The sequence below is a fragment of the Chelonoidis abingdonii genome, unplaced genomic scaffold (assembly GCF_003597395.2).
Source record: "Chelonoidis abingdonii isolate Lonesome George unplaced genomic scaffold, CheloAbing_2.0 scaffold0511, whole genome shotgun sequence".
NCBI lineage: Eukaryota > Metazoa > Chordata > Testudines > Testudinidae > Chelonoidis > Chelonoidis abingdonii.
Genome location: NW_027424772.1, coordinates 2,904 through 28,144, shown reverse-complemented (window position 1 = coordinate 28,144; position 25,241 = coordinate 2,904). Strand labels below are relative to the sequence as shown.

Here is a 25,241-nt window from a genome sequence, read left to right as displayed (position 1 = left end):
TCTTATACAATCCTAAACTATTGTCTTTTCGTAATTAGGGTGTTTCATTAACTTCAGCTCAACTCTGATGGTTCCCCAGTCAGAGTCTTCTCTTGGGGTCCATTTGTCTCTGTAAATGCTCATGCCCGCATCTGCCCCAGTCTGTACACATAGGGACGGCCTGAGTCCAGGGATGTCAGTGTTCTCACTGCTAAATGAGTGAGTTCTGAGACTCACCCAGCCTCAGGTGAGCAGTTTCACCTTCGGTAGTTTTGGGGAACATAATATTCTACGGGTTACAAAACTATTTTTTTCCTTGGACAGACGTCTCACAGTAACTGTGAGAATCAGCTAGGTCTTAGCTTTCGGCAGAGACCACACATGATGAGCTTGTAATACACTTGCTTGGGCATGTCTCTGTCACAAGCCAAGGCCCCTAACTCAGGCTCTGTGAATCTCATTGTTTTCCCTATGATTTTTCTGGACAACTTAGAGTTAGACTTTGTGATGCTCAGCATCATGATACCTAAGACCCCTTGGGGATCCACCCCTGTGGCCTCAGTATAATATAGACAAGGGGAACAGATGGGAAGAGAGTCTGTGTACAATGATCCGTAGGGAAAAAAAGACTGCTCTAAGTTTGCCATCACTTAAGTCAACTGTGTCACTTTGTCTCTCTCGTTGTTTATTTCTAGAAAAACATCTTTCAGAGAAAGGTAACATTTCTTCATTACATTTTAAGGGGGAGGGATGGGGAAGAGATGGAAAAATCTTGAACTTTGCAATGAATTTCTTGGATCTTTCAGGCAGCTATTAAGGGATCTCACTGTGAACTGAAATTGAGATTGGTTTGTTCTCTGTGCAAAGACGTTCTCCATCTTTGCCCCTTACTCAATATGTCCAGAGTGTAAATACTTTCAGAAGTCTGCAGTGCTTTAGGAGCCAAAGTCCCAATGACTTTCAGCAGAACTTGGATGCCTCAGTCACTTAAGTGGTTTTGAAAATTTTACTGACAGTGGCTGGGAGAAGGCTGGTGCTGGGAATGGCATTATGAATTTCCAGCCTTTCAGACAGTGAGGCTGAGATTTTAAAAGCTGTCTCAGAAATCTGGATGCCTGGCAAATTCCTGTTTGAAAAACATCTTTTTCCAACTTTATTTGCCATATATAACAACTTATAGGTAATGTTCAAAAAACCCTTAACTTCAAGCAACAGTTTTTATGCAGAGATAGTTATCTGTGATGAACAGTCCCTTAAATGTATATTCACTAAATGTCCCAATCAAGCAAAGTACTTAAGAATCTGCTTAATTTCTTTGCTGAACTAAGCCCTAAAAACCTGTGTTCTTAAGAATACAGAAGTGGCCAGTGCAAATCAGATCAGGGCCCACCTACCCTGGGATTCTGTCTCTGACCTGCACTACCAGCTGCTTCAAAGGATGACATGAGAAAGCTCTAGTGGCCAGTGATGGGGGCGATCTGTAACCCCTTGCCCACCTGTCACAGGAAGGAGGAGGGGGGGACATAGAGCTATCTCATGATCTCTGGTCCAGGTTTCTCTGTACAGTATCTGATGTGTGTAAAATATTGCACGTAACAACTGGGACAAGAGAAGTTGGGTCACTTTCCCCACAAGCAGCCAGCCCCTGTGCTGTGCTCTGTTTAGCATCTTAAGGGGAAAAAAAAATCTCTCAAAACAGTCAACACCTGTGAAGGGAATATTACTTGTATCTTAACTATTGCACATTAACTTTTGTGACTCAGGATTAATTCACATTGTCTTACTTTCCAGCGGAATATGAGGCAATGGCAGGTAAGTGTGTTTTTTACTAGGTTTCATAAAGCTCAGTCTTGGGAAGCGAACACTGAAAATGCTGTATGCAGACACTTAGGATAAAGTAAACTGATGTGTGTGGTACTTGTTACAGTGACACACAATACAAGGGGAAATCCAGGCCTTTTTTCACCTTAACTCTTGAAAAAAATCGCAAACAAACTTCACTTTCTGTCTTCAGAGAGATCTTGTAATAGTAAGCAGAGGTAAACAGTGAGGTGGCAAAGTTTGCAGAGGATACAAAACTACTTAAGAGAGTTAAGTACAGAGCTGACCGTGTTAAGGGATCTCACAAAACTGGGTAACTGGGCAACAAATGACAGATGAAATTTAATGTTGATAAATGTAAAGTGATGCACATTGGAAAACATAAACCCAACTATAGATAGCTCTGGTCACCCTATTTCAAAAAAAGATACATTAGAAATGGAAAAGGTTCAGAAAAGGGCAACAAAAATGAATAAAGGGTATGGAACAGCTTCTGTATGAAGAGAGATGGAAAAACAGACTGTTCATCTTGGAAAACAGATAACTAAGTGGGGGGATGTGATAGAGACATATAAATGGTATAGAGAAAGTAAATGCTGTTTCTCTCTTCTCATAACACAAGAACTAGGGGTCATCCAGTGAAATGAATAGGCAGCAGGTTTAAAACAAACAAAAGGAAGTATTTCTTCACACAACACACAATCAACCTGTGGAACTCCTTGCCAGAGGATGTTGTGAAGGCCAAGACATTAACACGGTTCAAAAAAGAACTAGAGAAGTGCATGGAGGATGGGTCCATCAGTGGCTGTTAGCCAGGATGGGCAGGGATGGTGTGTCTAGCCTCTGTTTGCCAGAAGCTGGGAATGGGCGACAGGGGATGGATCACTTGCTGATTCCCTGTTCTGTTCATTCCCTCTGGGGCATCTGGCATTGGCCACTGGCAGAAGACAGGACGCTGGGCTAGATGGACCTTTGGTCTGACACAGTACGACCATTCTTAACAACAATAATTATCTCTGACAAAAAAGGCCCAACCCTCCAAGCTCACCACAGCCACACTCCTGCACTCATTGCCTCGCTTGGGGCAGGATTGGGCCCTCTGACCCCTGTTGGCTTCCACAGAGCACTTGTAGGGTAAGGAACATGTGTCTAATCCTGTGCAGAGCTGAGCACCCTCAGCTCTCACTAAGGCCAGGAGGAGGCTCAGCATGCCTGGGATCATCCCTGCATGACCAGATTATGGAAACGCAAAAGAAGAGGTCTTTGAACTGGAGGCCAGAATCTCTCATGTGCCAAAATCTGCTTGGAGTATTGTACTGGGGGAGAGGGGCAGTTAGGGAGTTGGTTATGGCTCCTGAATTCTCAAGATGCCCTAGCATCAATCACTGCAGCCCCTGTCTGTGGTCCCCAAGCATTGGCTATGTGATCCAGTTCTGCCCCTCTGTCTAAACCCTATGACTCCTGACATGCCCCTACACCACGATGGCATAGTGGGGGCAGTTGGCACAGGAGTGGGCTATGCTGCTTTACCCCAGCTGAGCAGTCCCTACGCTGAAGGAATTCTCTGATGTCCTGTTAGGGCCCAGTTCAGCCAGTCTGCACCATCCCTGCATGAAGTGACCAGAGCAGGGGAGGGAACCTGGCCCCCTTTTCACTAAAGGCTCAATTCTGCCCCCCTGACTCACATGAATGATCCTCACAGGTGCAGTCCCATTGATTTCTAGGATGGAGGTTATGCAAGATTGGGTACAATAAAGCAGAAGCCGTAATTAATAATTAGAGACCCAATCCTGACGTCCTTACTGAAGCCACTGTAATTTGGGTTTAGAATGGGGTAGTTTTATCACTGATAATCTCTCCTAATGATTTATTTGTGTTTTTATTCCTTTTACTCCCTTTTCATTCCCATGGACCCCTCCGGCAGAACAAAGTAAGCTCTGGTTTTAGTTTTTGTAGCTTAATTTTTTAGCAATTTTTGTCATGTTGAGTCTGTAATTTTTGTGTAAATTCCCATTTCTGTTTCTTTCAGCACGTGACAGAACCCAAAGATTCACAGGTAAGCAAAGCTGATACTGACTAAGTGATGCTCAGCCCTGTTTCCCAAGGGGTATTCCCTCCCCATCTGGTCACCTTATAGGGATAAAATGTCAAAGTCAGTGCGAAAGTGCAAGGAGCTTGAGTATTAAGCTACACCCTCCAGGGTACCTGCTCTGGTGATGAGGGGGAGGGAGGAATGTCAGTGACAATTCTTTAACTGCTCTCTGTTTCTACTTTGTAGCACTAGTTAATGAATTGTTTATTTCACTGTGAACCATTTCTGGCAGAACATCTAGCTAATGAACTTATCCAACCCTGCTGAATGTGATGGTAGATACTGGGTGAAGAGAGAAAGGGCAGCTGGTGGCTCTAAAAGGGTTGCTGGGATGAGAAACAAGGAAATCAAACCTCATCCCACCAAATTTAAGGCTTGTTGACATGGAAAATTCACAGGGAAGTTTGTGTGAAATAACTAGGGTTTGGATTTAAAGCACAACAGCTACTCTGTATTAATTCCCCTTGTGGACACTCATTCCAAACTTCTTTTCTTCCAAAGTGGATTAACCTAAACCAAACAAGAGCATTCATAGTATGCAATGAGAATGTCCAGACAGATAGTTAGTGCTGACTAGCTATGCCACACTAGCTACGGTAAGGGCTTGTCTACATGGGGAAAAGCCTGAAGTTAATTCTAAGGAGAAGAGAAGATGCATCCCATCCTGTCCAGTGGACCACAAGCCCTGACTACCCCCTGCTTGGCTCTCTGGGCTCAAACTCCCCCATGGCAGCTCTACGTTGCAGGTGCAGACTGCAACATGAATATCTGCAGCACCTGGGAAGTCTTAGAGTAGTATAAAATGAATTGAATTTCATACAACATTAAAAGCCAGATTCTGCTATCCTTGAGCAATGGGACTCGAGGTTTGAGACTGCTCAGTAAAAGTGTAGCAGAATCTGGTCCTAATACTCCTATTAGCAGTGGAGTTCTGCCTAGAGTTTCCAGCTAGGCTCAGGTCCCCAGTGCTGGGAGCTGTAAAGACACACAAGAGAAGACCATCCCTTCCCCAAAGAGCTACCAATCTAAACAGACCAGGCGGACACAGGGTGAGGGAGAGGATGGATGATTCCTCCCATTTCACAGATGGGAAACTGAAACACAGAAAGATTTGGTGACTTATCCAAGATCATAGGGCGAATCTGTGACAGAGCTGCAAACTGGACCTACATCTGCTGATTTCTAGGTCAGTGCTCTAACCACAAGAGAATCTGTTTACTATTCTAATAACCAGAAGGACACTGGGCTGGAGTGGATGTAGAGGGGCAATGACAGGGAGAGGGCTTGGGGAGCTGAGTCTCATAATGCCAGGAGACATCATAAGTTTGACGATTGGACATAGGTCCTTGCACCTATGCACCATGTTAGTGCAGGAGTAGTGGGTGGGGGGCAGTCGGTGCTGGGAAACCAACTGAGAGCGATGGATTTTTGAGAAAGGAAGATGGAGCAGGTGTAGGGAGTGCTGGTGGAAGGAAGACACAGCAGCGTCTCCCTAGGCATGGCCTCAGGCCCTGAGAGACTTGCTGGCTGCTCCAGGCTGGTCCAGCTCAGGGTCTCCAGCAGGACCCAGCCCAGCCTGTTGTCCAGCGCTGACCCCTCCCCTGCAGGGGGGCGGGGTGATGCTGCTGCTCTGAATGGCTGAGCCCCCTCTCTCTGCTGCGGCGCTTGCAGGCTCAGCCCGTGCCAGGGCCAAAGCAGCGCTGCTGGGGCTGCTCCTTCCCTTGGCACCTGGATTCTCTGTATCTGGGACAAATGGCTGGGCGAGGGGGCAGGGATCTGCTCAGACACAAGCCCTGTGCTGCACCCAGAGGGCAAAGTCCAGCCAGGGCTGGGCAGCGAAGTGCACAGCGCTGGGATTAACCCTTTCCTCCCCCCCCCCCGACCGCTCAGTGCCACTCGACTCCCATGCTCTGATCCCAGGGACCCCCGAGCTGCCAGACACGGGCTTCAGAGACAGAACAAAGGGCTGCCGGCTCTGAAAGGGGAGGGAGAGCCCCACGATTGAACCAGCTGCTCCCTGGGCCTGTCTGGCTGGGTCACACAGAGTATCGTAGTGACTGGGCTGGCTCTGTGCTGGGCTGTGGGGAGGTGGTCACCCCCAGTTCAGCATCCAGCCAGCAGGGTCACTAAGATACTCTGTGTGACCCAGCCAGACAGGCCCAGGGAGTAGCCTGGTGTCAGGGAAAGCAGGCTCAGGTGGAGCTGGAGGCTGTGGAGGAGCAGGAGCTGCCTGGAAGCTGAGGTAGGTGGATATGGGGCCAGGAAGCCCGACATCATCTGCGAACTTCTCAGGTTTCATTAGGTCCTGGTGCTCACCCATGGCACAGGCACCACTGGGGCCCATGCAGGCAGGCTAGGGAGAGCGAGGCTCTGTCTGCAAGGAGATTAGGCAGCAGTTCTGTTAAATGCATGCAAGTTTTACAGACTACTCATATGGTGGTACCCTTGACCCCCCAGCTGGCTCAAGGTGGCCTGGCAAATACCCTGCCTCAGTTTACCCCCTTCAGCACTCCTTAAGTTACTCCACACACCCCAAAAGGTGGGACACAAAAGTGCTCTGCTGGGTTCTACTTGGTACGAGTCCAAATAAACCAGAAAATAAACTCTCTTCCTTCTCTGTGCTCCAGCCACTGGCTCTCACTCTAACTCAGAGGTGGGCAAACTACGGCCCGTGGGACCGTCCTGGCCAGCCCAGGAGGCTAGCCCCCACCCCCTCCCCTGCTGTTCCCCTTCCCCCACAGCCACGCCGCCGCACTGGCAGCGCTTTGGGTGGTGGGGTTGCGCGCTTCTGCCGAGCAGTGCGGTGGCGTGTCTGGTTCTGGCTGGGCAGTGTGGCTGCCAGGCATGCTGCTCTGAGTGGCATGGGAAGGGGGCGGGGGGGTTGGATAACGGGCAGGGGGCAGTCAGGGGACGGGGATATTGAATAAGCATGGGAGTTGGGGAGGTCTGTCAAGGGGTGGGGGTGTGGATAGGGGTCAGAGCAGTCAGGGGACTTGGAGTAGGGGGGTTAGATAGGAGGTCCCAGGAGGGGGCGGTTAGGGAACAAGGTGCAGGAGGGTTGGATAGGTCAGGGGTTCTGAGGGAGGGCAGTCAGGGGGAAGGAAGGGGGAGGGGTCAGAGGCCAGTCTGTTTGGGGGGTGGGGTGCACAGCGTTTCTTACCCGGCCCTCCATACAATTTTGCAACCCCAATGTAGCCCTTGGGCCAAAAAGTTTGCTCACCCCTGGTCTAACTAACTCCTCAAGTCCAGAGCCCTCAGCCCTCCTTCGCAGAGCTGGGTTCAGTTCGAACTGTACCTTCCTTCTCTACAGCCACTTTCCCCAGCCGGGAACAGCTCTCCAGCCTTCAGTCCTGCTGCTACCGTTGCTATTGTCATCTCTAGGAGCTGTAGATTCTCCCTGAGGGGAACCCTTCTCTCTAGGAGCCCACTTTCCAAGCCCCTTGCTCTGGTGGGCTTCTCCAGATTATCTCTCTTGGGAGTTCTTCTGGTAGCATCTTTGTGTCCTTAAGATCCCTTCAGCTAAACCCTAATAACCCTTTATCAAGCTTGTTAGCTAATTAGCTGCCAGCCAACCACCCACCTCGGGTGGGTCTGGGTCAGCTCCTTCTCCCTTATAGGAACCTGTCAATGGGCTAGCCCACATTACACTCATATATTGCTGAGAGAGTGGCTGAGCTCGGTTCAGGTGAATTCCTCACCTACTTGGAGCTAAATGCAATCAGCCCATTCTACATGGAGATGGGAGAGTCACACAAGGGTCACTACAGCAGTGCTCAAACCAGTTTAAGTTAACCCAGTGTACTTTTCTCATGTAGTCAAGCCCAGAGGCTCTCGTGAGTGGAGCAGGCTCTGCAGGGAGCCTGGACTCATCACCCTGCTTGTCTCTGTTAGAGTGAGATTCACTTACTAAGCAGATGGGTCTAACAAATCTTTATTAAGGCAAAACACTCAGCGAGTGGCTATCAATTATTTCTAAAGAATTGCTCATCAGGATGGTCTTATCAGTCTCCTCCAGCGCTGGACAGTAAAGCTTTAACCTCTTTTTGTTACACAGTTTTTATCTTTTTGTTCTCTTTACTTATACATACGTATTAGACTCTCATTTCCATGTTAACTCTCCTCCCCTGTTAACACAGGTTTAGTGTTAATTCAAACTGGGCTTTTCAAAGTTTTTAGTGTTATCTTTTATTTTTCTCACCAACATGATTACTTGGCAATTTCTTACACATGCATAATTCTCCTTATAGTCACACTGTTAAACATGGCAGAACAGACTCTTAATATTCACAGCGGGCTTCTATCAGGTCTAAATATGCTTCAGTCCCAGCATTAGGTATCATGAGGATCAGGGGCAGGCACTATTCTCACAGTCAGGAGTGGGCCTATGACGAAGCCAACCAGACCCTGCCTCTGACCCAGCCTAGGTCAATGCCCCATCCGCATCACTCTCTTCCCTCCCAATAATTAAACAGGGACGGTAGTGAGGGTCATAGGTTCAAAATCAGGGATGCCGAGGGGGAACACCAAGCAGAGAATCCCAGACAGTGCCCACTGCTCCTCAAAGGTCCCCCATCCCCAAAGTCAGGACTGGGGCCATTCAGGAAATAGGCTCAGAGGGCAGCAGAAAGGGAACTGGATAAACAGAGACCTTTTCTCCTCCCCTCCCATTAGAGCCAGTTTTAATGTATGGATCGGGGGCTCAGGAAGCAGAGATGGCTGCTATGACCCAAAGAGTACATAGCATAGGGGACAGGTTGAATCATCCACTACTGCAGTTCAGTCTCAGGCAGCAGGGACGCTGAGTTCAGAGACCTCCACAGACCGACAGATCTGTATGACCGCTGTGTCTGGCTATGTGTTCTTGTTTCTCTATTTCATAACTACAGCACAGCTTCATTAAACAATAATAGGAACTTCATCAATGTGATGGAATGAAATCTCACCTCTCCCCCTTTTCTCCCCCCCCCGCCCAGAGACCCTGCAATCTGAACTGGGGAGAGAGAAAGGTAAGTGTCTGGATCAGTTACATTAACTGACATTCGGGTTATTCTCATAAATACAACAGTGTGAAATCTCACCTCTTTCTTTCTCTAGAGACCCTGGAATCTGAACTGGAGAGACAGAAAGGTCAGTGTGTGGGACCAGTGGGGGTGCGGGTTAAAGGTTATATGTGACTGTTTCCCAAAAATGTGGAGGCTCAGTAAACTAGAGATTGCCTGGCAGGGGAGACATTTGGAATGAAACCAAAAGGAGGCTGTGGCTCAATGTAAAGATCTTCACAGGACAGAGATTCCCTCATTCACCCCTGGGACATGGCTGGGCCTGGAGGTCCCATGGGAAGTGATGGTTCAGGCTATGGCTATGGAGCTGTGTGGACTGCAGTGGGGACATGGCAGAGCAATGGGGAGCAGTGATTGGTAGGAAATCAGCAAACTGTCATTTCAGTAGGCATTTTTGTGGGGGGGAGGTATTTGCACAGAGACAGTCCTGATAGGGTGGGAGGGGGCTACACGTGTTCTGGAGAAAGTGCAAAACACACGTGGGCTGGAACAACTACAAATAACCTGCTAGTATTTGAATGGGTGATGGGAGCACCAGAGCCCAAGCAGTGAGCAGTACTGGTCACCCCATCTCAGACGGGTTCTGAAGGGGAAGGGGCCAATTGTCCTAATAAACCCCATGGAAATTATAGAAACAGCACCCTGAGCATAGGCCCTGAGTCATTGCTGGGGACTGAGAGACTTGTCCAGTGTTTAGCAGGATCCCTCACATGGGATCCCTCCTGTGTTCTGGCCCTTCCACGGCCATGTAAAGAGGGAAGGGGCAGGATTCCACCCTCTGTGACCATGGGCTGTGTTTGGGTTTTTTGGAATTCAGGAGGTATTTTGTATGGGGGGGTGGGAAGAGGGAATGCATCTCCTCTCTCCCTTTTCTGTTTTAGCATGAACAGAGGTTACTCAATATTTGGATAGAGGTGTGAGGGAATTGAATTCACTGTTCCTCACCCCAGCAACCTTTAATTTCAGGTGGCGGCTTCACTGCCTCCCCCAATATCTGCCAGTGTCCCCCGCCCCAGTATCGGCCCTTGCATCCAGCTATGACAGAGAAGCACATGGCCTGGACGTTTCTGCTAAAACGGTCAGCACTGAGATAATAAAAATCACTTTAGTGTCAGCATCCCAACCCCAGTGTGATGAGTGTGAGCAGCAAACCACACTTGCTTGCAGATCTCCTTGGGCTGGTGCACTGCTTACACTCAGGTCACTTGCAGAATGCTTCCTTCAGACCCAGAAAGGCCACACACATATTAATACATGGAAGGTGAGATTTTCACCCCCACTTCAATCCTTTATGTTCAGTAAAGAGGCCAGAGCAGTGTAAAAGGGCTCCAGAAGGCTAGGATCCAACCGGAGGAGAGTTCCTCCTGTGCAGGCACTGCAGAGAGCAGCCCCTTTGAGGACTCACTCGAAAGTCCTAGTGTGCAGTGTATGGGAGATGGGACCGGGAACAGGTGGGGTATTCGGGGCAAGGGCCACAGCACGGAGTGCTGCAGAGATTCTGGGCTGCGCTGCTGCCCGTAGGTACCTGGGGAAAGGCTGCCATAACTAAAGGCATAGACTAAGCCATAAAGATACCAAATAAGAGTGCTGACACGAGGCGCTGTACCCATAAAAGAAGAGTGGTTCAGATTCCCACCTTACCTTACACTGGTGTAACCTTCCCCTGCAGAGAAGCCTTGAGTTAAACTGGGGGCTGCTTTGGCATCCAGAGCACCCAGGATCAGGAGATGTGGGTGGGTTGACTTAAAGTCACCTTTGCCCTCACATGCCCCTGGGCTGCAGGTTCCAAATGCAGAATCTCACCCCAAGAGTTTAAACCAATTATGTGGCAATTCTTTAACTAGAGGGTCGCAGGCCTCATTGCTTACATAGACCCAGTGGTGTATCCAGCTGGGCTTCTCAACCCCCAGCTTCAACTGGGTCCCTCTCCCTCTGCCCCCAACTCTGGCCAGAACCCTACTGATTTTGGAGAAAAGCAGAAAACTGGGGGAAAAAAACAAACTAATTTCCATTGAAATCAGGCTTTTCTGATTTTCACCCAAATAAATCAATAGGGTACTGACCACAGTGGGGAGGTGAAGGGCCTGCCTGGAATACAGAGGTGAAGAGCCCAACTGGCAGGGGCTGGCTGAAGTGAGAATGACGGGCCTGCTAACCCTAACTCACCTTAAACCCTAACCTTAACCCTGAGGTCACTGCCTCACCCTGTATCTTGGGGGATCAAAGAAACCGTGATTTTAGTGGAAATCAGGCTTCTACAGATTTCCAGTTTTCACCAAAACCATGAAGATTCTGCCGACTGATGCCTAGAACATGCCCTGAAATGCTGGAGTTGATGGGATGTGGTTTTCAAAAGTTATTCTATCACAGACAGAAATGCCATCGAGTTCGGTGTGGGGCCTTGCTCCACTCAGCCAAGGGAAAAGAGACAGCGGTTTACTCAGCATTTTAACTGCCCTAATCACGGAGTCCCCAGTATCACGCTGGCAGTGGGAATAGCCAGGCTTAGGGTCCCGCTATTATGGAGAACTTTCCTGGCTTATACACAATCTCGGTGGAACTGGCTAGTGAAAGGATCTGAGTCCTCGCTTCCACTTCCTTACCCACAGGCCTGCCTGACTCCCCTGCCAGTCTCCTGGGTGGCAGAGTTCTTGTAACTCCGACAAGGCTGTGCCCAGGATACCTGGGGGGCTCGACCCCCAACCTTGTCACAATCACTTAGAACAGGAGCTAGGGTGTCCCCACTCCGGGGTGCTCTCTCTGCTCTGGACACTTCCATGCAGTTCAAGCAAATACAATTTATTAAACAGTAACTAATAATAAAAGAATAAGGAAAAAATGGGAAAGGTGAAAGGAAAACCCATCACCCTGCTCTGTGGCACAGGGACATCGCAACCAGCATCTCTGGATTGAAAGGGCAGTTCAGTCTGTCCCTCACACGTCCCAGGCCTCCTGTTCAGGCCCCGGCTGTCCTGCAGGTCAACACATGCTCTGGCGGTGGCCACCCTGCCCACTCCCAGGTGGCAGGACCCTTCTTCCCAGCATCGCCCCCACCCTGCAAGGCGTCTTGGCTGGGGGTGCTCCCTGCGCTGGGCCCAGGGTCCCCCTCGCTTTCCCCAGCTGCTCACTCCACCCGGCTCTGGACTGCTCCAGCTCCAGCTCCAGGTCCACCCTACCTCAGCTCCAGCTCCAGCTCCAGCTCCAGCTCCACTCTGCTTCAGTGTTGCTGCTCTGCCTCCAATGCAGCTCCCGGGGCTGCTTTTCTGGCCCCTCTGGCTCTGGTCAGCGCGTCTCTGCTCCCCTGCTATACTTGGGCTCCTGCTCTCTCCTTAACTTGGCCCCGCTCTAGCCCAGGCAGCTCCAGTTCACATGGAGGATGGGACCCTAGGCTTCTGACTTCTTCATTGGCCAGCCTGCCTGCCTGCCTGCCCTATCAATCAGGCTGATCTGTCACACCGGCCCTTTCCCTCTGGCTCTGGGGACTGTCAGTCTCAGGATCTTGATTTCCCCCTTTTTTGGGTACTGGGAAAGGGCCAACCAAACCCCTCCGCTAAGTTTCAGTAAGGGTCCAGCAGTCCCCTTACACAGAGCACCCCTGTGTGTTTTCCACTTTCTACCAGTAGAAAAATTATTCCTATGAGTTTGTAATAATTGACGTTTAAATTTTCTCCTGTGTAATACATCTGTCTTGTTGTTTCCTTTCAGAGGCACACCTTGCAGAGAAAGGTACGGTTCCTTTGTTCATTGGGGCGAATCTCAGACCTTGCAACAAGTTTTATAGCCCTCCAGTGGAGCTATTCAGAGCTCTCACTATGAGCAGAATCAGTTCAGTTTGTGCTGTGTGCAGAGCAGCTCTGTCTCTTGTCCCTCACAGTCAAGACATGGAATGAACAGATCCAAGCCCCACTCACAGATCTCACAGGGGATTTCTGACACCCACACAGCTGGGGGAGGGAGCAGGTTTGGGTTCACTCTGCTGTCCGTGTAGCCAGCACTATGCCCATGCTCAGGGCTGGTGCAACGATATTTTGCACCCTAGGCAAAACTTCCACCTTGCACCCTCCCCCTCTTCTCCTCCCCCCAGAGCATCGCTTATTATAAACTTTCAAAAATGAATACAGTGGAGTCACATCTTACGTGGGGGTTAGGTTCTAAGGTCAGCGCTTAAGGGGAAAATCGCGTACAGTGAAATTTACCATAAAGTACAGTGCACATAGAATTTACCATAAAGTACAGTGCACACATGCCAAAGGTGGCACGCAAGCCGATTTTTTTTTTTTTTAAATGGCAGGCTGTGGATCCTGGCCACTGCTGAGCCCGCTGCCAGCCTGGGGTTCTGTTGACTGAGCTGGCGGCAGGCTGAGCGGGGCTGGCAGTGGGCTGAGTGGGCCGGCGGCCAGGACCTTGGCTGGCAGGAGTCGGCAGATGGAACCCTAGGCCAGCAGAGGGCTGAGCAGTGGCTGGGACCCGCAGCCTGCCATTAAAAAAAAAAAAAATCATCTTGCATGCCACCTTTGGCACACGTGCCGTAGGTTGAAGACCCCTGTTCTAGTATATAGCTGTATCCTGAGGGATCAAATGGTGATTTTAGTGGAAATCAGGCTTTGACGGTTTTCCAATTTTTACCAAAATCAGGAGGTTTCTGCCCACTGATGCCTATTGCACACCCTGAAGCATTGGCGCTGATGGGATGTGTTTTAACTTTCAGAAGTTATTATGTTACAGACAGATAAACAGAAACACCATTGAGTTTCACAGGCTAATTATGCATCATATAAAATACCATTTCCTCTTATAGTTTGAGATTTGCTGCCTTTCAGTGTATTTGAGTATCCTCTTCTTCTATTAGGAAAGGAGATAGATACGAACACCCAATTTCTCCCTCTCTCTCACTCTTTTGTATTCCTCTGTCATGTCTGCACCGTCAATTAAAATGTCCCACCTCTTTCAATCAGTCTTTATAGGACCTTGTCTTCAGAGCTATAATTATTCTAATTGCTCCGCCTGAAAGACCCTTTCTGAGATGGGGTGACCAGTACTGCACACAGTATTTTTTTCTGTCCTGTTTTGTGTGCATCCTAACACTTCCTTCTTTAAATCACTGCTACACATTCAGCAGAGATCTTCATAGAGATGTCCACAGTGATGCACAGGTCTTGTTTCCTGAGTATATAGAACCCAATAACCTGTGTGAATAGCTGTAAAGATTCCTTGCCGTACTGCACAGGGAGAGTAGCCATTTCTGCCCTATCTCTACTAGAAATAACTCCTAGGACTGCATGAGGATTTTTCATGGCCAAATTACACTGGTAGCTCAGAGACATCCTGAGATCAACCAATATACCCAGGTCTTTCTGCTCTTCTGTCACTTTCAACTTAAACTTCCCCACCTTATAAGAACATAAGAACGGCCATACCGGGTCAGACCAAAGGTCCATCTAGCCCAGTATCTGTCTACCGACAGTGGCCAATGCCAGGTGCCCCAGAGGGAGTGAAGCTAACAGGCAATGATCAAGTGATCTCTCTCCTGCCATCCATCTCCATCCTCTGATGAACAGAGGCTAGGGACACCATTCTTTACCCTTCCTGGCTAATAGCCATTTATGGACTTAGCCACCATGAATTTATCCAGTTCCCTTTTAAACATTGTTATAGTCCCAGCCTTCACAACCTCCTCAGGTAAGGAGTTCCACAAGTTGACTGTGCGCTGTGTGAAGAAGAACTTCCTTTTATTTGTTTTAAACCTGCTACCTATTAATTTCATTTGGTGACCCCTAGTTCTTGTATTATGGGAATAAGTAAATAACTTTTCCTTATCCACTTTCTCCACATCACTCATGATTTTATATACCTCTATCATATCCCCCCTTAGGCTCCTCTTTTCCAAGCTGAAGAGGCCTAGCCTCTTCAATCTTTCCTCGTATGGGACCCTCTCCAAACCCCTAATCATTTTAGTTGCCCTTTTCTGAACCTTTTCTAGTGCTAGAATATCTTTTTTGAGGTGAGGAGACCACATCTGTACACAGTATTCGAGATGTGGGCGTACCATGGATTTATATAAGGGCAATAATATATTCTCAGTCTTATTCTCTATCCCCTTTTTAATGATTCCTAACATCCTGTTTGCTTTTTTGACCGCCTCTGCACACTGCGTGGACATCTTCAGAGAACTATCCATGATGACTCCAAGATCTTTTTCCTGACTCATTGTAGCTAAATTAGCCCCCATCATATTGTATGTATAGTTGGGGTTATTTTTTCCAATGTGCATTACTTTACATTTATCCACATTAAATTTCATTTGCCATTTTGTTGCCTAATCACTTAGTTTTGTGAGATCTTTTTGAAGTTCTTCACAATCTGCTTTGGTCTTAACTATCTTGAGTAGTTTAGTATCATCTGCAAACCTTGCCACCTCACTGTTTACCCCTTTCTCCAGATCATTTCTGAATAAATTGAATAGGATTGGTCCTAGGACTGACCCTTGGGGAACACCACTAGTTACCCTTCTCCATTCTGAGAATTTACCATGAATTCCTACCTTTATACCAAAAATTATCGTTGTTAGTCCCGAAGTGCATGACCTTGCACTTTGCACACTAATAAATTTCATTCCATTTCTATTACTCCTGTTTTCAAGGTTGTTCAGATCTTGTATGATATTCCAGCCCTCCTCCATATTGGCAATACCTCCTGACTTGGTGTTATTTGAAAATTTTATTGGCACAAGAAGTGGGAGTGTGCTAAGGTCTTTAATGAAAATGTTAAATAAGATTGGTCCCAAGACTGATCTTTAGGAACTACACTAGTAACCTCACTCCAACCTGACAATTCACCTGTCAGTATGACCTGTTGTCATCTCCCTTTTAAATAATTCCTTATCCACCTTTCAGTTGTCATGTTTGTCTCCAGCTTCTCCAATTTAATTAATAATTTCCCATGTAGAAATGTATCAAATGCCCTACTGAAGCCCAGTAGGTTAGATCTACTACATCTCCTTTGTCTAAAAAAATCAGTTACCTTCTCAAAGAAGGAGATCAGGTTGCTCTGGCATGAGCTACCTTTTGTAAACCCATGTTTTATTTTATCCCAATTGCCATTTACTTCTACATCGTTAACTACTTTCTCCTTCAACATTTGTTCCAAGACCTTGCATACAATTGAGGTCAAACTAATGAGCCTGTAGTTTTCTGGATCAGTTTTTTCCCCTTTCTTAAAAATAGAAATGATATTAGCAATTCTCCAATCATAGGGTACAACCCCTGAGTTTACAGATTCATTAAAAACCTTGTTATTGTGTTTGTGATTTCATGTGCCAGTTCCTTTAATATTCTTGGATGGGAATTATTTGGCTCCCAGTTTGATCTCATTGAGTTGTTTGAGTTTGACTTTCACCTTGGATGTAGTCATTTCTATTTCCATATCCTCATTCCCACTCTGCCACTACCCCTAAGCTCGTTGTTACCCTTATTAAAAACTGAATGAAAGTATTAATTTAGGTGTTGGGCCACGCCTAGATTATCTTTAATCTCCACCCCATTCTCAGTGTTTAATGGTCCCTCTTCTTTCTTTGTTTTCTTCTTATTTATGTGGCTATAAAACCTTTTACTTATTGGTTTTAATTTCCTTCATAAGGTCCAGCGCTGCTTGGCTTTTAGCAATTCTCACTTTTTCCCTACACTTTCTGACCTCCAAGAGGGAGTTTTCCTTGCTGATCAATCCCATCTTCCATTGCTTGTAGGCTTTCCGCTTTCTCTTAATACCCTGTTTCATATGCTTACTCATCCAGTTTGGTGTGCAGCCCTTTCTTAAAAAATTTTTCCCCCTTGCTTGGGATGCCATACTTTTGTTTATCATTCCATTTAGTTTAAACTGAGTTAGCTCATGATCACTCAAATCAAGGCTCTCCTCTCCAACCAGTTCTTCTATGAGATCCTCACTACTCACCAATACTAAATCTAAAATAGCATCACCCCTTGTTGATTCGGTGGCTATACGGTGAAGAAATCTTTCAACCTTCTCTGCAACCTCTGCCTCAGTTATACTGCAGGGTGACTTGAGCGTACCCCCAGTCGAAGATTTTGCCACAGAAATATATGTCCTGCACTGCTTAGTCCTCTCCTGGACAGTACAAAAGATGTTATTCTTTTAAGGGAATAATATGCCATGTTATTATCTCACATAATTATTCATATACTTCTATTTCAACACACTGGTTTAGATAAAACAGTAAAACAAACGTATTAACTACAAAGAGAGATTTTAAGTGAGTACAGGTGATGAGGCATAACAGTGAGAAATAGTTACAAGAAAAATAAAGATAAGATATTTACTGAAGCCTAACTTAACAAACTATTAAATTCAAGAAGTTTCTTATCACATGCTCCAGCAGGTTACTGACAAAACTCTCAGGTCAGGTCCCCTTCCCCAGAGTCCAATGAGTGCTTCCTTTTTCTCTTCAGGTGCAGTGAATGTGATGTGCAGAGACAGATAAAACGGGGTGCCTTGGGGTGGTTTCCTTCCTTTTTATAGTTTCAGTTCTTCCCCCATAACACACACACCTTGAAAAAACATTTCCAGCTGAGACACAGAATCTATCTAGAAGGATATTTCCTGCTAGTATTTTTCTTCCTTTGTTTTCCCTTTCTGCTTAATTAATGCAAATTAACCAGAGCACCCATTCCTTTGTTTAGACCAGATCTGTTTGCCAACTTCTGTTTGGGCTCAGCTGTGGGGCTTGGAACTTGGGTTAATAACACTGTACGGGGAAATCTTAAAACATCACATACAAATTTGTCACACATATTTTACCAGGGAAATACTGATCAGCAAATTATGAGTTTTCAAATGATACCTTTCAAGGCATACTTTGTACAAAGGTTATTACAATAGTGCATAGAGTGTGAGTACAGGGAGGTATTCTACCACAGTGTGTCTCTCCTAAACACCCTCTATGGTGATAATCAATATAAAGAAATCAGTTATTCTCTCACCATTGTCCTCACCCTCCTGAATTGCTCCCTTTATCCCTGCTGATCTAGGGGACCCACTGATTCTCTCACAGGCTTCCTGATTCTGATAGACTGAAATAAATCTCTGGTATTTGTTTTATATCTCTGGCTATTCACTCTTCTAGTTAAACTTTGGCCTATAAATTCCCATCATAGTTTTCATCCAATGCACTTTTCTCCTTTTACTGACTTCACAGGGTTAATATTTTAATATTTTCCATTTGCTGAAGGATCCTTCTTTGCCTCTAACAACCTCTTGCAGCTGGCAGGGTGAGGTTACTGTGTTTCTCCTCTTGCTGATTCCTTTGTTGCCCAGGAGGTGCCAGGCTCTGGTTGCTGATGTAGCCTCCTGGCTGAGTCTAAGGATTTTAACTTCTCTGCTTTAAAATCTTTTTGACTCGCTTTCCTTCTACAACGTAATGTGATACTGACTCATTTCTCTGTGTTTTGTTTTTAGCCAAACTCCAGGCTGAGATCAGTAAGTTCCATTCCCTGCAGTATCACCCTTGTGTGACATTGTTTCCTGTTCAGAGTGTCAGTGTTCACAGGCGTTCTCACCCCTCTGTCTGTGTTTGGTTACAGGGTGGAGAAGCGCCCAGCTCTACTCAGGTACTGTACATGTCGCTGATATTTTATCCATGGTGATACCCACCTCCCCGTGGGAGCTCTTGGCTCCTTTCCCTGCACAGAGCTTTTTCCTATGACATTCGATAGGCTACAGACAGCTGTGTGTGTGTATTTGCACCCAGCATGCTGCCTGACCATATGTATGTATTGGTGAAGGCTGGGAGAGCCTGAGTAGCTCCAGCAGGGATTAGAGACCCCAAGGGACATGCACACACATTGCAGCACCACTGGCCACAGCTCCGTGTACTCTGGGTTATCCTACCGCACACGACTGGGAGGGAGGGGGCCACTCAGGTCAGTTACACAAACAGTGTTGGGAGTCCTGTTGTGGTTGATTACTCTGAGGTGCAAAAAATGGGACATCTGCCTGCTCTACATGCACCCCCTGTCTCTCCACCCTGGGCACTGTGTCCCATCCCACCCTGGGAGAGGAGACCAGCCCTCTCAGGCTTCTGTTCCTGTCGCTGCCCTGGGCACCAGCGTCACAAAGCAGGACCTGGCACCAGATCCACCTCGTTACTATCTGGCAGTTAAACGTCACAGTTGGTACTTCCACAGTGGTGACTGGGCCCTACCAGCCTTGAGCTCCTCATCTCCCGCTTGCTTGTCCCAAGACACTCTGAAGCTAGCGCTCCCTTTGAGCAGTCACTGCCACCCAACAGCTTCCCCCACTACAGCCACTGACAAACCCAGGACTTGTAACACCCTGCACAGACTCAGATTTCGCAGGACAGCGACCTGAACAATGGGATGATCCTGTGAAAACCTGGACAGGTGGCAACCCTAGTTCCTGTCCACACAACCCAGTCACACCCAGCTGAGCCAGTTACAGGCCCCTGGCAGGAACACTGAGCTACCAGCTGTTATGATCACTAACATTGTTAACTCCACCGTGTGCCACACACCGTGCTTAGAACCCCCAGGGCCCTGGACCCAGCGCCAGAACAGCTGTAACCTAGACTCATAGCAGTGCAGGGTTGGAAGGGACTTTGAGAGGTTGCCTAATCCAGCTCCCTGCACTGGGGCACGGCCTAGACCATCCCTGACAGGGGTTTGTCCAATCTGTTCTTACAAAGCGCCAGTGACAGGGATCCCACAGCCTCCTTTGGAGCCAGTCCAGAGCTTCACTGCCCTGAGGCTGAGAAAGTGTTTCCTGATCTCCAGCCTTAGTCTCCCTTGTTGAAGATTCAGAGGGGTAGCCGTGTTAGTCTGTATCCACAAAAACAATGAGGAGTTTGATGGCAGCTTAAAGACCAACAGATTTATTAGGGCATATTCTTTCGTGGGTAAAAAACCCACTTTTTCATACTCCAAGCATCTGAAGAAGCGGGGGTTTTTACCCACAAAAGCTGATGCCCTAATAAATCTGTTGGTCTTTAAAGTGCCACCAAACTCCTTGTTGTTTTTCCTGAAGATTGTGCCCATTGGTCCTTGGACGGCCCTCGCCCTGCCCGCTGGGGGCACTTGGGGTGTTGCCAAGTGTGAGTGTTGTTACTGCATTGCAGGGAGGAGCTGGATGGGCCGGTTTGGCAGGGGGCAGTGATGGGAGCTGAGAGCTTTCACTTCCCTGTCACCGATCTCAGCCTGGCCCGAGGCCAGTTCTCAGTGGACAGGAGCTCACATCATAACTTACATTAATGGCAACCTCGCCGGCCATCTCCACAGGGAGACCAAGACCTGCATGGGCCGCAGGGACGATTCCTCCCCAGGGAGAAGTTCCAGCAGGGGTCAGGGCTGAACCTTGTCAGCAGCACAGTGTGGGGCTCACACAGCCGCTGTGATGTCCTTGTACACTCAGTGCATGGAGCTCCAGCTGCCAGGGTGTAAATGCCACTTCTCGAGGCTACATGGGGAAGAGGGGACCTGTGGGGTCAAGTGCCCTGCTGCAGGGAGAGGGAGAAGGGGGAGTTCCCTTCTCCCGCTGTGCCTGCCCCCCAGCACACTTGGTCCCAGCCCTGGCAGTGGGGAGCAGAAGGTGCGGGACCAGGTGCTGAGTGAGCCAGAGTCTCCTCAGGACATTTCCAGCTCACTCAGCCCCCGTCCCCAGCAGCTGGGCCCAGGCAGGGAGCAGAGCTGTCACCCCAGCCAGGCTGTCTCAGCTGCTGCGCTGCACAGAGGCAGCGCCCAGGAGCAGCTGGCTTCAGCCACATCAGAAAGGCTCTGTCCCACTCCCCGCCCAGGCCCAGCAGCTGAATGTGCTGGGGCAGAGGTGCAGTGGGAGAAGGACAGAGCTCTCCCCCCACTCTCACAGGTAACATGGGGCAGGAAGAGCAGGGCAGCGCTGGGCTGGACACAGGGGAGAAGACACATGGGGTGGTCACATGTCCTCCCCTGGCACGAGTCATCAGGCCCCAGCACTGAACTCACTGACACTGCCCCAAGGACCCAGAGAAACCTCTTCCTATTGGGGCCTGCAGAGCCTGTAAACTCTGTGAGGAGTGTCTGGAGCAGCTGTTTGAGGAGTGCACGAGCCCAAAGAGTCGCCAGGAAGCATGTCAGCGCCACGGGAGGGACTCACACACTCTGCACCGAGGAACAAGGGGGGTTGCTGTTACAGAGTCTGGTTGTGACCCCCGACCTAAGGCCAGGACATGCTTCCCATATTAACCCTGATCCTCCCCCTGCTGCCTGTGACATTAATCTCCTTCCCTCCTATAATGTCTCCTTAGCACTCTCCAGCCGGGGGAAAAACTCTGGATATTTCAGGCCAATCTGACTGGGTGCAGGGAGAAAATCAAGTGTTTGGCGTTGAGCAAAGTCTCACATTTTAAACACAAAGGGTTCATCTACACAACCTGCGGCAGCGAGTCTCAGAGCTGGGGCGACAGACCTGGGCTCACGATATGGCGGTAAAATAAGCTGTGTAGGCATTACAGCTGAAGGAGTGGGGGTTCACCAAAGAACGTGAAGTGAGGTCTGAAATGAAAGCCAGCCTGAGCCCAAACATCTGCGCAGAGATTTTTAGCACCATAGCATGAGCCTCATGAGCCCAAGCCTGTCAACCCTGGCGATGAAATTCACTTCCCTGGGTGGGAAAGTTCCCAGAGTGACAGGCAAGGGTGGTGATTGTAGGGCCAACTGGCATGGAGAGTCCCAGCTGCCCCCCGGAGCAGGGCTGCCTGGCCAATGTGTGTGGAGAGGGTCCTGACCTGCTCTTAGTAACGGTCACGCAGTCGCACGGTCTGGTCTATGCCCAGATGGTAACCAGTCACCTGGCAGTGATCCCTTCAGTGTGCCAGGCCCCAAGAACCCACACCAGTTGCACTGGAGCAGGTTAAAGCACATGTCCATTCTGTCCAGCCCAGAGCCCCCCAAGCTGTAGCGAACCCCATGATCAGGCTGTGTCTGTCTCCGTCTGGCCTCCTCGGTCAGTTCCCAGGTCAAAGAACCTTCAGCTTCCTCCAGAAGCCAACACTTTATCCCCCCACTTCACCCTTTCACTCCGTGGTTCTTGAGCTGGGGTCTGCTCAGCTTCCCTGCTGAGAGGTGGGAAAATCCACCTGCCTCTGGGTCCTTGGGTGTTAGGTGTCAACGTCCTGATTTTCCATTATTTTCTCTGCTTTTCTCCTGATACGAGGTCAGCCTCAGCCAGTTCCTTCTAATGGCCCAGTCAGGCTCAGCCAGCCAGGTGACACATCCCCCCTCTGTCTCGCAGCCTGCCCGGAGAGCAACTCCCCACTAGGTAGTCAAGAAAAATACAGGGGAAAGTGAGGCACAGATCGGAGTTACAAAAATAATACAGAAAATTCCCACTCTGTTACGGTAACAAACCAACCACACGTGGCCTAAAACAACAGCTTCCCTGGTACCCTCCCCTCTTCTCTCTCCCCACTCACCTCTCTGCTCACCCTCCTCTGTTTCCTGGAGCCAGCTGCTCTCCTCAACCCCTGCCCTCTTGGGGTGGGCCCTCCATCACCCTGCTCTGCCCCCCCAAGTGCGTGCTGCGCTCCTTATCCTCTCTTCCCACTTGGCTTGTGCCCCTCTCCTTCCTCTCTTCCTCGCCTCCTTCTTCCTGGTTGGCTCCTGCCCCTTTCTCCCATCTTCTGGCACCTGCACCTCTTCTTACCCACCTCTGTCCCCCTCCCCTCTGCCCTGTAACTCACCCCTCTGCTAACCCTCTTCTGTCCCCCAGCACCTGCCTCTCTCCTCACCCCAATCTGCCCCCTGCAACTGAACGTCTTCTCACCTACCCTCTGCCTCCAATTTACCCCTCTCCTCCCCTCCTCCCACACTGTGCCCCCCCTCCCCTGCCCCTCAGGTGCCAACCCCTTCCTTCCCTCTCCTGCCCTGGATGCTTTCCCCTCCCCTACTGGTGCCAGTGTCCACCCTTGCCCTCCCCCACTCCTTTCACTCGCTCCCTGAGCACCAACCTCTGCTCTCTCCTGGTGCCTGCCCCTGCCATCATGCTTCTGCTCCTAACCTTCCCCCACTAACACCTGCCCCCCCATGTCAGCCCCTCCCTGTACTTACCCCTCTGCCCCATCAGTCCCCTCAAGTTCTCTCTTCAGAGGGGGCCCTGCCTCCCCTTAATGCGCAACAACCCCACAACACTCTGATTAATAGGTACTCAAGTTAATTTCCCTTTGATCCCCGTGACCAACCCCTGTCCCTGGCACTGACTCTGTGACTCTCTCCCCAGTGGATGTGACTCTGGATCCCAACACAGCAAATCCCTACCTCATCTTGTCTGGGGATCGGAAATGTGTGACACACCGAGATGAGCACCAGGATCTGCCTGACAATCCTGAGAGATTTGATACTATGGCGGTTGTCCTGGGCGCTGAGGGATTCACAGGCGGGAGACATTACTGGGAGGTGGAGGTTGGAGAAAAAAATATCTGGACCCTGGGGGTCTGTAGGGAAGATGTGAGCAGGAAGGGGCATATTCTGTTTGTACCAGAGAATGGATACTGGACAATATGGCAGCATGCTGATCAATTAATGGCCAATACCTCCCCCACGACCTTCCTTCCTGTGAGCGTCAGGCCCAGACGACTGGGGATTTTCCTGGACTATGAGGCGGGCGAGATCTCCTTTTACAATGTGACTGACAGGTCCCATCTCTTCACTTTCACTAACACCTTCTCTGGGGTACTCCGCCCTTACTTCAATCCTGAATACAATAAAGGGGGTACAAATATGTTTCCCCTGATAATCTGCCCAGTCCCAGCTCAGGCTGGAGGGAGTCTCTGTCCCTGACAGTGACACCTGCAGCAGAGACTGTCCCCTCCCAGCGCTGACCAGCCCCCAGGCCTGTTTCCCTGGGGGGAAAGGCCATCCCATCCCCTCTCAGTTCCCAGCATCAGGCCTGTGAGCTGCGGAAGGGGAGGGGGCAGAAAAGTGGGTGGGGGCTAGGATTGCCAGCCCTCCAGAATTCTTGTGGAGTCTCCAGAAATTAAAGATTAATCTTTAATTAAAGGTTATATCACATGATGAAACCTCAAGGAATATGTCCAACCAATATTGGCAACCAAGCAACCCTAGAGGAGGGAGCTGGCTGCAGGGGCAGAGGGGTGTGTGGGTACAATGTCATGCGTGGCTGCTGTGGCCAAGGGTGGGGAGGAGGCTGCAGCAGCAGGAAGGGAAGAACCCAGATCACAAGATATGTGGGGTGGGGAAGATGAAAGAGGTCTATAAAATCATGACTTGTGTGGCAAAAGCAAATAAGAAAGTGTTATTTCCTCCTCATAACACAAGAACTAGGGGTCACCCAGTGAAATGAATAGGCAGCAGGTTTAAAACAAACAAAAGGAAGTATTTCTTCACACAACACACAGTCAACGTGGGGAACCCCTTGCCAGAGGATGTCGTGAAGGCCAAGACACTTAACAGGGTTCAAAAAAGAACTAGAGAAGTGCATGGAGGACAGGTCCATCAGTGGCTATTAGCCAGGATGGGCAGGGATGGTGTCTCTAGCTTCTGTTTTCCAGAAGCTGGGAATGAGCGACAGGGGATGGATCACTTGCTGATTCCCTGTTCTGTTCGTTCCCTCTGGGGCACCTGGCATTGGCCACCGTTGGAAGACAGGATACCGGGCTAGATGGGCCTTTCGTCTGACCTAGTCTGACCATTCTTATGTTTACTTTTCAAAAAACAAAAATAAAGAGAAATGGTATTTTTGTCTTAGGTAGTCCCAACACTTTACACTGTCTTAGAGCCTGATTCAAAGCAACCTGATGTCAACAGGAGCCTTTGCCTTGAATTTCGGGGACTTTAAATCCATCTCTCTCAAGAGTGGTCCAGCTGGGAGTTCAGGAGTGGCTGGTTTGGGAATAGAGGTTTGGGAGGAGCCCTGTTCTGCCAGGCACTGGGAACTTCAGGTTGAGAGAGGTTGGTTCCTAGAGACCTCTAATCTGGTTTGAACTGGAAGGGTCCAGTTTAGGGATTTTGGTCTGGGGAGGGATGCAGGTCTGGTCTGGTTCAGGGGGTTCAGTCTGGGGAGGGCTGTGGATCTGGTCTGGTTTGGGGGGCGCATTCTGGGGAGGGATGTGGGTCTGGTCCAGTTCCAGAGGGTTACTGTCCCTGGGGAGGGGGGGCAGGAGCTGGAGGAGATCTGGAGGATTGGGGGGCGCAGTCTGGGGGGGGACTGGCCCTGTGGAGGGGAGCCGGAAGAGGAGGATCTGGGGGGCACAGCGTGTGGGGGGAAGACTG

The 25,241-nt window shown here is 49.2% G+C and overlaps 1 protein-coding gene across 1 annotated transcript in view; it reads left to right on the top strand.

Moving 5' to 3' along the window:
• The window catches only part of LOC116830384 (erythroid membrane-associated protein-like), a 33,914-nt gene extending 9,937 nt beyond the window's left edge, over positions 1-23,977 (top strand). Inside the window, exons 7-15 of the mRNA XM_075061401.1 lie at positions 675-695; positions 1,771-1,797; positions 3,830-3,856; positions 8,866-8,898; positions 8,987-9,019; positions 12,658-12,678; positions 18,421-18,441; positions 18,546-18,572; positions 23,230-23,977. Coding sequence (XP_074917502.1) covers positions 675-695; positions 1,771-1,797; positions 3,830-3,856; positions 8,866-8,898; positions 8,987-9,019; positions 12,658-12,678; positions 18,421-18,441; positions 18,546-18,572; positions 23,230-23,789 — 770 coding nt within the window. The 3' untranslated portion in view covers positions 23,790-23,977. The remainder of the gene's footprint in view (positions 1-674; positions 696-1,770; positions 1,798-3,829; positions 3,857-8,865; positions 8,899-8,986; positions 9,020-12,657; positions 12,679-18,420; positions 18,442-18,545; positions 18,573-23,229) is intronic.
• Positions 23,978-25,241: the final 1,264 nt, after the last annotated feature.